At 33.7% G+C, this 18,516-nt stretch overlaps 2 protein-coding genes across 5 annotated transcripts in view; one reads left to right on the top strand and one right to left on the bottom strand.

Annotated features, from left to right (window-relative positions):
* LOC127737741 (FERM, ARHGEF and pleckstrin domain-containing protein 2-like) overlaps positions 1 to 18,516 on the bottom strand; it is a 136,378-nt gene that overhangs the window by 82,243 nt on the left and 35,619 nt on the right. For all 3 annotated transcript variants that reach the window (XM_052248618.1, XM_052248619.1, XM_052248621.1), the window contains exons 3-4: positions 14,724 to 14,828; positions 7,725 to 7,840 (exon numbers count right to left, since the gene is read on the bottom strand). In XM_052248618.1, the coding sequence (XP_052104578.1) occupies positions 7,725 to 7,840; positions 14,724 to 14,828 (221 nt within the window). The remainder of the gene's footprint in view (positions 1 to 7,724; positions 7,841 to 14,723; positions 14,829 to 18,516) is intronic.
* LOC127737745 (uncharacterized) lies at positions 941 to 18,154 on the top strand. 2 transcript variants are annotated; one of them, XM_052248631.1, is made up of 3 exons: positions 941 to 988; positions 15,383 to 15,474; positions 16,313 to 18,154. In XM_052248631.1, exon 3 carries the CDS (start codon positions 16,365 to 16,367, stop codon positions 17,676 to 17,678), a length of 1,314 nt encoding a protein of 437 aa, XP_052104591.1. In that variant the 5' UTR covers positions 941 to 988; positions 15,383 to 15,474; positions 16,313 to 16,364; the 3' UTR covers positions 17,679 to 18,154. The 2 variants fall into 2 exon arrangements, with proteins under 2 accessions (XP_052104591.1, XP_052104590.1); XM_052248630.1 differs by having other exon boundaries at positions 15,383 to 15,479.

Here is an 18,516-nt window from a genome sequence, read left to right as displayed (position 1 = left end):
CCTGCCACAGGGACATGTACACCTTATAATCATTCAATACACCAGACATATTAACATTTGCTTATCATATCCTAGAAATAGATCTAGACATAACCACAAAAACTTCATTGACCAATGAACCATGAAAATTAGGTTAAGATTAGATGAACCCTACCAAACAAACCTGTACACCATGCAATAATTCCATACAACAAATATAGTTAAAATTTTGCTTATTGTATCTGAGAAACAGACCTATCCTCAAAAACTAAACATTGCCCATTGAACCATGAAAATGAGGTCAAGGTCAGATGAACCCTGTCAATCAGTTTATACACCAAATATACATGTAGTTGACCTACTGCTTATATATAATTATACAGTATCTGAGAAATGGATCTAACCAGGAAAGCTTAACCTTAATCATTGATCCATGAAATGATGACAAGGTCAGGTAAACCCTTTCTAAATGACATGAAGACCTTGCAAGCATAATAGTTTTTTAATCAGTCACCTGTGATTTTAAATGGAGATCAGGAAGACAACAATTTAACAAAACGAAGTTATTCAAAATAGACATTTTTCTCCCCATTTTTTTGCTAATGCAGTTTTTCTTCAAACAAGTTCTGATGTACCGGTAGATTGTCACTAGAAAAGCTGTTTTAGGGAATTTATGCCTTTATAAGAAACATTTACAAGCTTGTCAAGAGTTTATCCATATTCATTGTATTTTAAACTTAATCCAGACAACTTGTGACAAGAACATCATGAAACTGTCATAACCTTTTAATCTGTAGAGGTCATCTGCTAAACATGCACTTTTACAACAAGCAAGAGGATAACCTGATTTTTGAGGGAAAATATTAAGTAGAGGTTGTAATAAATTATACCACAGCTGCTGCTAAATAAATAGAATAAAAAGAACATTATGTACGGTTAGAGCACATATTTATTTCACAAATGTAGAAGCAAGTACACTTTGACATCTTTATATCACTTTATTTATCAGGTAAGGACATTTTTTGAATTGTTAAAAACATGAGCATGTGACATTTCCATTGCCTCTTATAAACTCTACTTCATGAAAGCTCTTCTTAAGCCAATTCTTTAAAAATCTACAGTTTCCAAATTTTCTTAAAATTAAAACAAAAGAAAAATTTGAGCTTCTTCATAGAAAAAGGAAGAATTCTGCAACAGTTCACATTTCATGGTGTAACTGAAACAAAAAAAATTAAAGTTGAAAATTCTTTGTTGAAAATTTAAAAATAGATGTGTGTAAATTTATAATTTCGATTGCTGATCAAGGAGATTGATTGCTGCAAATTATGGAAATGGTGTATACAACTATTGCAATGAGAATTTATTTATTGATGTCTGATTTATCAGCATTAGCTACGATTTTGACAAAAAATCAAAACATGATTTTGCTTTTAGCAGCAAGTTTGTTTCAAAGTTGTAAAAATAAACTAAATAAAATGCTCCTCTGGGCGCAGCTTGATACGACCGCAGAGGTCGAACCCTGAACAGTTGGGGCAAGTATGGACACAACATTCAAGCTTGATACAGCACTGAATTTGGATTGTGATTAAATATTTGACACAGCATAGGTTTCTGACACAGAATGAATGTGGTCTAAGAACTTAAAAATTTTTAATTTACCTATTCAAACCATATCATAATTATTTGCTTTTATATATAAATCAGAAATAACCAATTTAAAATGGAAAATTTTAAAGAAAAAAAAGGAAAAAAAAAATCCCCCAAAAAATTTTTGAACCCCCTTATGATTCATCACCCCCAAACTCAATCCCAGCCTTCCCTTTGTGGTATGGTACCTTGCAGTACAATTTCAGAGAGATCCAAACACTTGAACACAAGTAATTGTCTGGAAACTAGAAAAATGCTTGTTTTTTGGCCCCTTTTTGGCCCCAAATTCCTAAACGTTTAGGGCAATTACCCCCAAACTCAAACCCAGCTTTCCCTTTGTGATATGGAACCTTGTAGTACAATTTCATAAAGATCCATACACTTACACACAAGTTATTGTCCTGAAACTAGAAAAATGCTTGTTTTTTTTTCCCCTTTTTGGCCCCTAATTCCTTAAATTTGGAGGCAATTACCCCCAAAATCAATCCCAGCATTCCCTTTGTGGTATGGTATCTTACACTACAATTTCAGAGAGATCCATACACTTGAACACAAGTTATTGTCTGGAAACTAGAAAAATGCTTATTTTTGGCCCCTAATTCCTAAAGGTTTTGGGCAATTACCCCCAAACTCAATTCCAGCTTTCCCTTTGTGATATGGAACTTTGTAGTACAATTTCATAAAGATCCATACACTTACACACAAGTTATTGTCCTGAAACTAGAAAAATGCTTGTTTTTTTGCCCCTTTTTTGCCCCTTTTTTGCCCCTAATTCCTAAAATTTGGAGGCAATTACCCCCAAAATCAATCCCAGCCTTCCCTTTGTGGTATGGTACCTTACAGTACAATTTCAGAGAGATCCATACACTTGAACACAAGTTATTGTCTGGAAACTAGAACTAGAGGCTCTCTAGAGCCTGTGTCGCTCACCTGACTCTACTTTGGTTTTAGAAATCATGTAAAGATAGATAAAAATCATAACAGATACCCAAATAATGATTGAGGCCAAATTTTGATTAATATTGGTCCCTTTATTTAATAAAATATCCTGGTGGCCATCTTGAACAGTAAATCGGCAACAAAGTAGAGACACCTCTTCATAAGGAACATTCATGCCATGTTTGGTTTCATTCCATTCAGTGGTACTCTAAAAGAAGACATTTGTATGTATTTCCCATAGGGTCCTATGTTAAAAAAAGCCCCCCGCAGGCGGCCGTCTTGGATGATGGATCGGCTACAAAGTAACAACACTTGGTCAGCATCTCATAAGGAAGATTCATGCCATGTTTGGTTTCATTCCATTCAGTGGTTCTCTAAAAGAAGACATTTGTATGTATTTCCCATAGGTCCTTTGTTAAACTAAGTCCCCTGCTGGCGGCCATCTTGGATGATGGACCGACTGCAAAGTAACAACACTTGGTCAGCACCTCATAAGGAACATTCATGCCATGTTTGGTTTCATTCCATTCAGTGGTTCTCTAAAAGAAGACATTTGTATGTATTTCCCATAGGGTCCTATGTTAAACTAAGTCCCCCGCTGGCGGCCATCTTGGATGATGGATCGGCTACAAAGTAACAACACTTGGTCAGCACCTCATAAGGAACATTCATGCCATGTTTGGTTTCATTCCATTCAGTGGTTCTCTAAAAGAAGTCATTTGTATGCATTTCCCATAGGGTCCTATGTTAAACTAAGTCCCCCGCTGGAGGCCATCTTGGATGATGGATCGGCTACAAAGTAACAACACTTGGTGAGCACCTCGTAAGGAACATTCATGCCATGTTTGGTTTCATTCCATTCAGTGGTTTTCTAAAAGAAGACATTTGTATGTATTTCCCATAGGGTCCTATGTTAAATTAAGTCCCCCGCTGGCGGCCATTTTGGATGATGAACCGACTGCAAAGTAACAACACTTGGTCAGCATCTCATAAGGAACATTCATGCCATGTTTGGTTCCATTCCATTCAGTGGTTCTCTAAAAGAAGACATTTTTATGTATTTCCCATAGGGTCCTATGTTAAACTAAGTCCCCCGCTGGCGGCCATCTTGGATGATGGATCGGCTACAAAGTAACAACACTTGGTCAGCACCTCATAAGGAACATTCATGCCATGGTTGGTTTCATTCCATTCAGTGGTTCTCTAAAAGAAGTCATTTGTATGCATTTCCCATAGGGTCCTATGTTAAACTAAGTCCCCCGCTGGCGGCCATCTTGGATGATGGATCGGCTACAAAGTAACAACACTTGGTCAGCACCTCATAAGGAACATTCATGCCATGTTTGGTTTCATTCCATTCAGTGGTTCTCTAAAAGAAGTCATTTGTATGCATTTCCCATAGGGTCCTATGTTAAACTAAGTCCCCCGCTGGAGGCCATCTTGGATGATGGATCGGCTACAAAGTAACAACACTTGGTGAGCACCTCGTAAGGAACATTCATGCCATGTTTGGTTTCATTCCATTCAGTGGTTTTCTAAAAGAAGACATTTGTATGTATTTCCCATAGGGTCCTATGTTAAATTAAGTCCCCCGCTGGCGGCCATTTTGGATGATGAACCGACTGCAAAGTAACAACACTTGGTCAGCATCTCATAAGGAACATTCATGCCATGTTTGGTTCCATTCCATTCAGTGGTTCTCTAAAAGAAGACATTTTTATGTATTTCCCATAGGGTCCTATGTTAAACTAAGTCCCCCGCTGGCGGCCATCTTGGATGATGGATCGGCTACAAAGTAACAACACTTGGTCAGCACCTCATAAGGAACATTCATGCCATGTTTGGTTTCATTCCATTCAGTGGTTCTCTAAAAGAAGTCATTTGTATGCATTTCCCATAGGGTCCTATGTTAAACTAAGTCCCCCGCTGGCGGCCATCTTGGATGATGGATCGGCTACAAAGTAACAACACTTGGTCAGCACCTCATAAGGAACATTCATGCCATGTTTGGTTTCATTCCATTCAGTGGTTCTCTAGAAGAAGTTCAAAATGTAAAAAGTTAACGCCGACGACGGACGACGCCGGACGACGGACGACGGACGCCAATTGATGAGAAAAGCTCACTTGGCCTTCGGGCCAGGTGAGCTAAAAATGCTTATTTTTGGCCCCTTTTTGCCCCCTAATTCCTAAAGGTTTTGGGAAATTACCCCCAAACTCAATTCCAGCTTTCCCTTTGTGATACGGAACTTTGTAGTACAATTTCATAAAGATCCATACACTTACACACAAGTTATTGTCCTGAAACTAGAAAAATGCTTGTTTTTTTCCCCTTTATGGCCCCTAATTCCTAAACATTTTAGGCAATTACCCCCAAACTCAATTCCAGCTTTCCCTTTGTGATATAGAACTTTGTAGTACAATTTCAGAAAGATCCATACACTTACACACAAGTTATTGTCATGAAACTAGAAAAATGCTTGTTTTTTGCCCCTTTTTTGGCCCCTAATTCCTAAAATTTGGAGGCAATTACCCCCAAAATCAATCCCAGCATTCCCTTAGTGATATGAGACCTTGTGGTACAATGTCAGAGAAATCCATGCACTTACACACAAGTTATGTTTGGAAGTTACAAATATGCTTATTTTTGGCCCCTAATTCCTTAACTGTTGTTAACCTAACCCCCAAAATCAATCCCAACCTTCCTTTTGTGGTATTGAACCTTATGGTAAAATTTCATAGAGATCCATTCACTTAAACTAAAGTTAGAGTGCGAAAACCAATGTGTCTTCGGACGAAGACGACGACAACGACGACGACGCCAACGTCATACCAATATACGACCACAAAAATTTGTTTGCGGTCGTATAAAAACATCTTTGATATATATTATTGTCTTGCTAAACAATAATTTGACCTCAATTTGGTCATGTGTGCATGCAACCTTTAATTCTAATTTTAACCTTAAGTTGAAAATGTGTTATGCATGTGCTCAGCATGTCCAGTTATTAAAAAGTTGTTAACTGAATTGGCCAGCATTAAATCCTTTGTTATACATGTAAAACGAAGATTTCATTTTTTTCATGTATGACATGAAATTAAACAGAGAGAAAAAAATTGACATACTATTGCATTATGTCATGTGCTTGTATGTATTTATTTTTATGTTTTTATATATAAATAAAATTTAGTTTGATTCAAAATTAAAGCATTTCAAAAGTTTTTCTGGGCTTTTATATAATTTCTTTAATGTTTGGCAGTGACTTGAAATTAAGAGGGATAGAAAGTCTGAGCTTGTTAACTTATAAATCCCACTGCATTTTATTTATCCTGTCCAAAGCCAATGATAAAACTCTACACCAGAGACTAAATTATGTACGTAGGCTGATTTTTATACGACCCCAAAAAATTTTTTGTGGTCATATATTGGTATGACGTTGGCGTCGTCCGGCGTCGTAGTCGTCGTCGTCCAAAGACACATTAGTTTTCGCACTCTAACTTTAGTTTAAGTGAATGGATCTCAATGAAATTTTACCATAAGGATCAATACCACAAAAGGAAGGTGGGGATTGGTTTTGGGGGTTATGGTACCAACAGTTAAGGAATTAGGGGCCAAAAATAAGCATTTTTGTAACTTCCAGACATAACTTGTGTGTAAGTGTATGGATCTCTCTGACATTGTACCACAAGGTTCCATATCACAAAGGAAATGCTGGGATTAATTTTGGGGGTAATTGCCTCCAAATTGTAGGAATTAGGGGCAAAAAAGGGGCAAAAAACAAGCATTTTTCTAGTTTCATGACAATAACTTGTAAGTTTATGGATCTTTATGAAATTGTACTACAAGGTTCCATATCACAAAGGGTAAGCTGGAATTGAGTTTGGGGGTAATTGCCCAAATATTTTAAGAAGAAGGGGCCAAAAAGGGGCCAAAAATAAGCATTTTTCTAAGTTTCCAGACAATAACTTGTGTTCATGTGTATGGATCTCTATGAAATTGTACTGAAAGGTACCATACCACAAAGGGAAGGCTGGGATTGATTTTGGGGGTAATTCCCTAAAAATTTTAGTAATTAGGGGCCATAAAAGGGCAAAAAAACAAACATTTTTCTAGTTTCAGGACAATAACTTGTGTGTAAGTGTATGGATCTTTATGAAATTGTACTGCAAGGTTCCATATCACAAAGGGAAAGCTGGGTTTGAGTTTGGGGGTAATTGCCCTAAACGTTTAGGAATTTGGGGCCAAAAAGGGGCCAAAAAACAAGCATTTTTCTAGTTTCCAGACAATAACTTGTGTACAAGTGTATGGATCTCTCTGAAATTGTACTGCAAGGTACCATACCACAAAGGGAAGGCTGGGATTGAGTTTGGGGGTGATGAATCATAAGGGGGTTAAAAAAATTGAAGGGGGGGGTATTTTTTTTCCTTTTTTTCTTTAAAATTTTCCATTTTAAATTGGTTATTTCTGATTTATATATAAAAGCAAATAATAATGATATGGTTTGAATAGGTAAATTAAATTTTTTTAAGTTCTTAGACCACTTTCATTCTGTGTCAGAAACCTATGCTGTGTCAAATATTTAATTACAATCCAAATTCAGTGCTGTATCAAGCTTGAATGTTGTGTCCATACTTGCCCCAACTGTTCAGGGTTCGACCTCTGCGGTCGTATCAAGCTGCGCCCCAGCGGTGCATTTTATTTAGTCCTATTACAGACTTCAAATGCCTGGAATTTCTTAACAATATGAAATCAGTAGGACCTAATTTGGAAAACTTAAATTGGATCAATGCATCATGAAAATTTGGTCAAAGACAAGTGAACTCCATCAGCTGGAGATTTACCTATTATACTGATAAAACAAATAAAAGAGAGGTGAAAGATAGCAAAGGGACATTCAAACTCATAAGTCGAAAATAAACTGACAACACCATTGCTAAAAAAAAAAGAGACCAACAGACAAACAACAGTACGCAAAACACAACATAGAAAACTAAAGACTGAGCAAGTACAGTTGACAAACTACTTATAGTAGCAGAAAAAATCACATAATTATCAACTAACAATTGATTAATAAACTATGAAAATGAGGTCAAGGTGAGATTTCCCCTGTCAGATGGCAGTGTTAAACATTTGTATTTTCTAAACAGTTATGTTTACAAACCTAGTAAATTCATCAAGTAAGCCAGGATCTGGTGTGTAGAACTTTACACAGAAGTCAAGGGGACTATCTGGTGATGGAAGCTGCTTCAATAGACCCTTCTCATGGTCTAACCAACACTGTAAAAGAAAAGAGTAAAACTATATTTACAGAATAAAGTCTGGATGGTCTGGCGCTTGACGGTTTAACCAGCATTATTGAAACCTTGAAGCATTGTAGAAACTTCAATAGTCATGGGTTCCAATGCACTGTAGAAACTTCAGCCATGGGTCCAAAGCACTGTAGAAACTTCAGCCATGGTCTAAAGCACTGTAGAAACTTCAGCCATAAGTTCAAAGCACAGTAGAAACTTAAGCCATGGGTTCAAATCCTGTAGAGACTACAGCCATGGGTTCAAAGCACTGTAGAAACTTCAGCCATGGGTTCAAAGCACTGTAGAAACTTCAGCCATGGGTCCAAAGCACTGTAGAAACTTCAGCCATGGTCTAAAGCACTGTAGAGACTTCAGCCATAGGTTCAAAGCACTGTAGAAACTTCAGCCATTGGTTCAAAGTCTGTAGAAACTTCAGCCATGGGTTCAAAGCACTGTAGAAACTTCAGCCATGGGTTCAAAGCACTGTAGGAACTTCAGCCATGGGTTCAAAGCACTGTAGAAACTTCAGCCATGGGTCCAAAGCACTGTAGTAACTTCAGCCATGGGTCCAAAGCACTGTAGAAACTTCAGCCATGGGTCCAAAGCTCTGTAGAAACTTCTGCCATGGGTCCAAAGCACTGTAGAAACTTCAGCCATGGGTCCAAAGCACTGTAGAAACTTCAGCCATAAGTCCAAAGCACTGTAGAAACTTCAGCCATAAGTCCAAATCACACTTATAATAATGACTATAGAAACTTCAGCCATGGGTCCAAAGAACTGTAGAAGCTTCAGCCATAGGTAAAGTACTGTTTGCTGATGTAAACTCATTAACACTCTTCTTAAAACTACTTAAGCAATTATATACTGATTTTGAAAATAGGTATTTACATGCATAAGTATAAGGTTACATTTCTTATTTGTTACACCTGTATGACTTTTAGTTGTTCACAATAAGTATGATGTGGCAGACAGTCAAATAGTTGTACAAGAATTTTTTATCAGAAAATACTGCTGCATTGATTTTCAATTAAGTTCAAAGCAAAAAATTATGATTTTCTGTTTTATGCTTTTGTACAAAATGTTTCTGTTCACCTGACTATGAATCTATAATATAAACATAATTTCCGTCTCAACATTATTAATTCATAGTTCTAAAATGCTGCCAAAATCAATAAATAATATAAAAAATAAATCTATTTATAGAAACAATTACAGACTTAGATTGACAAAAATAAGTCACTTTTAAAGTAAGAAGTTATCTAATAACCTATATATTTGTGGAAAATCAATCAGACTCAAAATACATGACAAGCATTTATCTATATCAGGATCATTTATCAACAATATTTTGCTGTATATTTGATAGCTTTACTAAATACTTGTTTTATAGCTATATATGGTAGTTAGATTAGATGGTATAGCAATTAGAACTTCTAAATCTTCTTTTCTATTTAATTTTGTTAGTTATTTATTGTTAACAAATGACATTTTTTTTGTATTTATTACTGAAAATACACAAATTAAAAAGTACATAATATTTAGGTTTTTTCTTTCTTTCTTAGAATTCAATCAAATTTTTCATATTTGCAGCCCTTCATCAGTTAATAAAATGCTTCGCTGGGCGCAGCTTGATACGACCGCAGAGGTCGAACCCTGAACAGTTGGGGCAAGTATGGACACAACATTCAAGCTTGATACAGCTCTGAATTTGGATTGTGATTAAATATTTGACACAGCATAGGTTTCTGACACAGAAAGAATGTGGTCTAAGAACTTCAATTTTTTTAATTTACCTATAATGGTCCAATGTCCAAAATCAAAATACATGGTTAGATTCAGCATATCAAAGAACCCCATATATTCAATTTTTGTTGAAATCAAACAAAGTTTAATTTTGGACCCCAACTAGGACAAACTTGAAAACTGGTCCCATAATCAAAAATTTAAACACATGTTTAGATTCAGCATATCAAAGTACCCCAAGAATTCAATTTTTGTTAAAATCAAACTAAGTTTAATTTTGGACCCTTTGGACCTTAATGTAGACCAATTTAAAAAACAGGACCCAAAATTAAAAATCTAAAAAGACAGTTAGATTTGGCATATCAAAGAACCCCAATAATTCAATTTTTGATGAAATCAAACAAAGTTTAATTTTGGACCCTTTTGACCTCAATATGAACCAATTTGATAGCGGGCCCACAAATAAAAAATCTAAATACAGGGTAAGATTCAACATATCAAAGAACCCCATATATTCAATTTTTGTTGAAATCAAACAAAGTTTAATTTTGGACCCCAACTTGGACCAACTTGAAAACTGGGCCAAAAATCAAAAATCTAAATACATGTTTAGATTCAGCATATCAAAGAACCCCATATATTTAATTTTTGTTGAAATCAAACAAAGTTTTATTTTGGACCCCAACTTGGACCAACTTGTAAACTGGGCCCATAATCAAAAATCTAAACACATGTTTAGATTCAGCATATCAAAGAACCCCAAGAATTCAATTTTTGTTAAAATCAAACTAAGTTTAATTTTGGACCATTTGGACCTTAATGTAGACCAATTTAAAAAACGGGACCCAAAATTAAAAATCTAAAAACACAGTTAGATTTGGCATATCAAAGAACCCCAATAATTCAATTTTTGATGAAATCAAACAAAGTTTAATTTTGGACCCTTTTGACCTCAATATGAACCAATCTGATAGCGGGCCCACAAATAAAAAATCTAAATACATGGTAAGATTCAGCATATCAAAGAACCCCATATATTCAATTTTTGTTGAAATCAAACAAAGTTTAATTTTGGACCCCAACTTGGACCAACTTTAAAACTGGGCCAAAAATCTAAAATCTAAATACATGTTTAGATTCAGAATATCAAAGAACCCCATATATTCAATTTTTGTTGAAATCAAACAAAGTTTAATTTGGACCCCAACTTGGACCAACTTGAAAACTGAGCCCATAATCAAAAATCTGAACACATGTTTAGATTCAGCATATCAAAGAACCCCAAGAATTCAATTTTTGTTAAAATCAAACTAAGTTTAATTTTGGATCCTTTGGACCTTAATGTAGACCAATTTAAAAAACGGGACCCAAAATTAAAAATCTAAATACACGGTTAGATTTGGCATATCAAAGAACCCCAATAATTCAATTTTTTAATTTTGGACCCTTTTGACCTCAATATGAACCAATTTGATAGCGGGGACCACAAATAAAAAATTCTAAATACATGGTTAGATTCAGCATATCAAAGAACCTCATATATTCAATTTTTGTTGAAATCAAACAAATTTTAATTTTGGACCCCAATTTGGACAAACTTGAAAACTGGGCCAAAAATCAAAAATCTAAATACATGTTTAGATTCAGCATATCAAAGAACCCCATATATTCAATTTTTGTTAAAATCAAACAAAGTTTAATTTTGGACCCTTTGGACCTTAATGTAGACCAATTTGAAAACTGGACCCATAATTACAAATCTAAATACACGGTTAGATTCGGCATAACAAATAAATAAATGTGGTCAAAGATTTTACAAATCTAATGCGCCATACTGTGCAATTAAAGATTACTTCTTGAAATTTTTCAATATTTGAAATTTGAAAAAAAAATAATATTTGAAGAATAATTCTTTTTAATTTCTGAAATCTGAAATGAGAAAAAATTGACCCCCCACAATTTCTTTTTACCCCCCCCCCTTTCCCCCAAAAAATTCTTTCCCTCAAGATATGGTCATAATCTCAATTCAAATTTCCAATGGAATTTGCAGCCATAATTACCCATTTAAATTTACCATAGTGCTAACTTAATCTATTTTATAATAGAATTTAAAATATAGTGTCAAATCTTTCATATGGATTTTTTTGTAAAAAAAAAAGATGCAACATTTGCAGATATTTTTACTGGTCTTCCTTTATAAATATGCATTTCTTTAAACATAATTTAAAAGCAGTGTAAGGGAAGTAACCAAAACGTTGTATTTGGATTACCTCCCTTACACTGTTTTAAATTATCTTGATTGTTCATTAACCATTACTTTATACATAATTTAAAAGCAGTGTAAGGGAGATAATTTCAATGATGTATTTGATTTATCTCCCTTACACTGCTTTAAATTATGTTTTGTACTAAAGTATTTGTCCATTAACCAGGACAACCTTGTTTTTCCCCCTTTTTTGCCCCTAATTCTTAAACGGTTTGAGCCATAACCCCCCAAAGCAAATCCTAACCATCCCTTTGTGGTATGGAAACTTGTAGTATAATTTCAGAGAGATCCATACACTGTTCCACAGTTATTGTCTGGAAACTAGAAAATGCTTATTTTTGGCCCCTTTTTGGCCCCTAATTCCTTAACTGTTGGTACCATAACCCCCAAAATCAATCCCCACCTTCCTTTTGTGGTATTGAACCTTATGGTAAAATTTCACAGAGATCCATTCACTTAAACTAAAGTTAGAGTGCGAAAACTAATGCGTATTCGGACGACGACGCTGGACGACGACGCCGGACGACGACGACGACGACGACGACGCCAACGTCATACCAATATACGACCACAAAAATTTTTTTGCGGTCGTATAAAAAATAATAAAATATTAATCATGTCATAAAAATTAAAAATTCTCAAAATTAATGTTCTTTTGAAAATGTTCTAGGAATAACCACGATTTTATCTGTAGTATTTATGGTATTTACATAGACACTTAATTTCATGATTTTTTACAACTCTGCATATAGCTAGTCTTACTGGATATTTTGGGTATTTCAAAGCACACTTAAGTTTGTTGGTCACCTTTACCCAAGAAATCAACAAAAACTAGTACCTCAGGAACAATAATAAATCCTTGATAGCAGGACCTAAATGGAATTAACATAAAGTATTTATCTAAAGTATCAATCTTTATATGGTCAGAAGCTATTGTATTTTTTTCTGTTTTGCTCAGAAATACAATATATCAATTGTAACAGCCCTAAGTGTTGTCAATACCAATGATTGGAACTGTTAGCAAGCAACAGCCAGGGTCTTTATATTCATTACAGATTTAATGGACAATAACGATGTTCTGATGCTAACTTTAATTTGGAGCTATTCACTGTATTCAATTATTGAAGAAGAGATATTTTGCCATAATAAAAAGCTGTATTGGTATATATAAACGTGAAATCACCGAACTTTAGTTTAACAAATTTTAGTTCACAGAATGGTGGTGAAACTTTACCTATATGAATCAAAATCTATTCAAGTCTTTTGGAGCGCATATACCATTAAAATATTCTATGTAGCACAATGATTTCATCATACTCTCTTTTTTTTTTTAAATAGGATATTTGAACAACAATCTATCTATCAATCTTTGTAAAAGAAATCTTGTAGATAAATATCTGTTTGCTCATTCCACAGTATTGATTGGATGATCTGGAAATGACCCAATTTTGACAGGTCTAGCATTTGTAACTTAAATACAAGAAATTTGGAGGCAAATTTGTAAAACAAAGTTCACATACAATATTACTGACATCTGACAGACTCATGTCTTGTCTAGAAGTAGAATAATTTTTGGTAGATTTGAAAAAAACAACATTTAAGGCCCAAAAAATATGGTCTTATAAAAAAATTCGTCATTGATTATAAATGTTTCATATTCTATGAACTTATGAGATCAGTGGGTTAGATAATCATTCTCTGAAGACACAAATCAATTGCTTTTGACTGTATTTTGATAAAATTTTACGTAACAATATCTTGCTAATCAAAATGAGAATCAATCAAGAATTTTTGTCTGAACTTCAGGAAAATCCTGCGAAAAGATTCCTAAAAATTTCATGTATCCGTGATTTTATTGTCCACATTTAATCATAGTAGAATGTTTCATCAAATTTTAATTTCCTCGGGTTAGCTTAATAACAAAGAAATATGAAAGTCAACATAGACAGCTTCTTGTAGGTCTGATAGTCTGAGATATTAGAAGCTGAAAGTAATCAATACATTCTAGTACAATGTATTTAATAACCACAAGAGAGTGAATCCTGAAATGCAGGCCTCTAAACAAACTCCTACAGACATGGGACAAGTGGTGACCAAAGCAAACTTGTCCCAATGGAAACGTAATAAAATTTAATATATTTTGAATAAAAAATATAACAGAACAATGTTTTAGTTGATTTGACATCCATGCTTCGATTGTTCAACTCTCCCCCTTCATCATCAGTAGAGTTGTAAGTTTGAGGTCAGGAAATTATTATTCCCAGTTGGCAAAAAAATTTTCAAGTCTATTCTGCAACGATCAGCTCTGTACATTTGCAGTTCAGGTCCAAGTTTTGGCGTCCAAGGAAAATATTTTTTTATTTGCTATTTTGCCATTTGTATATATCCTGCCACTTATTGCATTTTTTTATACATGTACGCAGTACAAATCCAATATGTTTTATTTTATGATAACACTTTTTAATTCTTTATTTCCACCAGAATCATCTTAATATATAGCACTACAGCAAATTTGAAGAATAAAAATAATCAATATGCTACAATAGGTCATTACCAATCAAAGCCCATTACTCAAGCTAAAAGTGTAAGATAAGAATGTAGGTCAAGGTGATCAAATTTTGCATTTTTAATAAAATATTCCATCAAGTATCCACTTTACCAAAATATTATTCTATGAATTGTAGTTATTTTTAATTAAATCTTAAAGAAAGATTAAGTATAAGTGACAGACAACAAAACATCTTAAACAAAACACAATATCATTTCCTAAACTTAAGATGTTGGCTAAGGGGAAGAAAGGTTCTCTGTATAAAACTGCTAGGATTTCGCTTTTCTTCATAATATCAGAAATGATACATACCCTAACACCATGTGTATCATCATACTGTAGATCGAAATAGTCAGATTCAACCAGTTGTAAATACCGTACCACAGCTTCCCATAATACATTTCCTAATCCCTTGATCTGTAATAAAAAAATAACAATATTTTATGTGTAACAAATCCATCAATACAATACTGTATTTCATTATGAAAAGAAATGTTGCCACTACTTTTGTGATTCAACACTGCTTAGAAATCCCTATAGACAAACTGGTGAGAAATGAGTTATATCAGGTGTTACATTTCATCTTCCTTAGAAGATGCTTCAGCCCTAAGATTATATTGCAAAGCTATACAAGCCCTTCAATAAACACAAATACTTTACCAGAGGTTTACATCTACATTTCTATTTCCTATTCATAAGGGAGCTTCAATGAAAATTCACAGACAAAATTTATCATTTATTTCATGTAGATACCATATACTGGCTCTGAACGGATGGTAAAACAGTTAAGGAGTAAAGGGGTAATAAGGCCTTTGCCTAAAATTTCTAGTAACTTTGAAAAGTTACCATTAACGATCTAAAATTTAACTTTCAGAAAGAAAAAAATCTACATTTCAACAGCTAGCACAGTAGATATGGGAGGATATATTTTGTAAGATATTTATATCACTTGTTTTTCTTTGTATTTACAGAGATGATCACCGAGATGAAAAAGAAAAAGAAACTAGCTAAAGTGTTAATTCCTCTACTAGTATTCTTGGTGATAGTCAACACAATTTCTATAGTAAGGTACCAGTACAAAAAATGTAACTTATTTACAAAAAAAACATAACAAACTGGAAAGATCAACTGATAATTGCTTGCATAGTATTATCCCATAAGAATTTTTTTTAATGTGATAAAAGGTGTTCACAGTTTCCAATATCTTCATTATTGGGGTTAATATTTATTTCGTATTTATTTTTATGAAAAAATTCAGTTTTCAATGTTCATTGTTTTACAATATGATTAATGGACAATTTGTTATATGAAGACAACAAACCCAATGACACAAACAACTATTTATATGAAGACAGCAAACTAATGACACAAACAACCATTTATATGAAGACAACAAACCAATGACACAAACAACCATTTATATGAAGACAACAAACCAATGACACAAACAACCATTTATATGAAGACAGCTCTTAAGTTCATTATTGGTATAGATAGATAGAAGTTCAATGTTCATTGGTTATTTTATCAACCATTTTTAGGACAAAACAAGCATGATCTTTAATGAAAATGAACCCTGCTTAAACTAAAAATTGTAAGATAAGATACCAAGTTGATGAAAAAAAAACAATCAGTTTAAGAAAGACTGCTTCTTGCGCTCAAATGCTGAGTTCTTGGCAGAGGAGCAGAAAATACACAATCTGTAGTTAGTTATACCTGGCTAGAGCTTTACATGAGTAAGATTATACTAAGATATCACCAAAGCACATTGCCATATAATTACCATATTTTCTATATCTGGACATATATGATTAAACAGAGATCACAAAAAATCTACAATGTAACTGTTGAACTACCAATATGTAGTTTTTTTTATATAAACATTTTCTTTTTTTTTTCAGTCTGTTCTCTGAAGTTGAATTTTACAAACAAAAGCAGAATTTGAATAATGAAATGGACCAGAAATTCATCAAGCATACTGTCCCATATACAGAAAGCAGTGTTTATTCATCTTATGAATCAACTGTTCCTACAAACACTACTGTTTACCCATTTAGATTTTACATATATGAATTGCCAAGAAGTTTAAACAAAGACATTCTTGAATATTGTCATAATTATCTAGATAGAAGCTGTTATAATTTTTCCTTGTATGGAATGGGAAGAAAAATAGTACCAAACCATTATACAGATGGATCTATAAGTATATGTGGTACACATCAATTTAATTTGGAACCAATTATTCACGAAAAACTGAAAAGAAACCCTTTAAGAACAAGAAATCCACAGAAAGCTGACATGTTTTATGTTCCTGCATATATAGGACTATTGTGCATATGTCAGAATGATAAAGCATCAAAAATGATACAGACATTGAAAGATTTTCTGACAAACAGTTCCTATTTTTCAACTGGGAAGCCTCATTTTTCAACAGCTTCAAAAATTGAAAAAGAAATGGAAAGCAGTAATTGCCCATATTTGTTTCAGTCTTTTACAAACAAAATTACATATATAACCATTGAAAAGCAAAAAATGTCATATGGATTTAATACTGTATGGCCATTTTCAATAATGTATAAAAACTCAATTATAGTAGCGCCATACCCGTCATATGGCCATTTTCAACAATCAAAAGAAATATATCTGTCCACAGTGCCAATTCATGATAGAGATGTTTTTATTCTTCTTCCTGCTGGTGAACACCCATCAAGTCATCAAAGACTGAAAATTATGAACCAATTTGACATTAAGACAAAATTCCCATACAGCAGATTCAAATTGTGCCATGTAAACCATTCAAACAGAATGGTCCTGTTTTATACCAAAGAGTGTGATCATAGTATTAGTAAATCATTATTTTCATGGATGCAGCATTCAGTATTTTGCTTACAGCCTCCAGGTGATTCCCCTTCAAGAAAATCCTTCTACGATTCTATCATGAGTGGATGCATTCCTGTCATTTTAACGGAGGATGGACACAATCCATATGCATTTCAAGAGTTTCTAGATTACTCAACTTTTACTATTTCAATTGAAGTGACTAAAATTGTAGAACAGGGTCATAACATTTATAATCTCTTACAAGATGTGTCAACTATTCAAATCCAAAAAATGCATGAAAAAATAAGAAAGATTGCTAAATATATGCAGTATTCCATTCCTAGTGGTAGAAGAGAAAGAGAAAATGATGCTCTGCAGCTTATATTTCATAAGTTGGCAAATAAATTTAAGCTTCCTTATGACAAACAATTACAAGGCATAAATTAGCTACAATGTGTGTGCTCAACATAAATCTTTTTTTATTATTTATTGTAAAACATCATTCATTGGAAATACTTTCTATAAAAAAGAAGATGTGGTATGATTGCCAATGAGACAACTCTCCACAAGAGACCAAATGACACAGAAATTAAAAGCTATAGGTCACTGTACGGCCTTCAACAATGAGCAAAGTCCATACTGCATATTCAGCTATAAAAGGCCCCAAAATCACAAATGTAAAACAATTCAAACGAGAAAACTAACGGCCTTATTAATGTACAAAAAAAATCAACGAAAAACAAATAAGTAACACAGCAACAAACGACAACCACTGAATTACAGGCTCCTGACTTGGGACAGGCACATACATACAGAATTTATGTCTTTTATGAACACAATTTTAAATTCCTGTTAAGTTTAAATCTTGCACATCTATATACAGGGGTTCAAATTAGTGTGAGTCCTACGTCTTTTCTAGGAGTGGACTTAAATTACAAAAGTCAAGCACCCATCATTATTTACACTGATGCTTTATACAGAACCATTGAATTTCTTATAGAGGACCTTTCACTGAAAATTTCAAATGGTCCTGGACCTTTCATTTTTTAATGCAAATTTGAACCCCTGATATATAGTAAGCTATGATAAGTTTGTCTTGTAAAATGGGCTGAATGATAAATTTGAATATGGTTTTTATCAGTACTTACATTGATTTTGTTTTTGATAATAAAGATGTATTGCTTTGCATTTATGAAAACATATGGTCATACATCCTGTTGATATTATTTACATATATGTTTGCATTGCACAATGTGGGGCCAATATATAAATAAATGTATTAGTC

The sequence above is a fragment of the Mytilus californianus genome, unplaced genomic scaffold (assembly GCF_021869535.1).
Source record: "Mytilus californianus isolate M0D057914Y unplaced genomic scaffold, xbMytCali1.0.p SCAF_4, whole genome shotgun sequence".
NCBI classification, from domain to species: Eukaryota; Metazoa; Mollusca; class Bivalvia; order Mytilida; family Mytilidae; genus Mytilus; species Mytilus californianus.
This window is presented reverse-complemented; position numbering and strand designations above follow the sequence as displayed.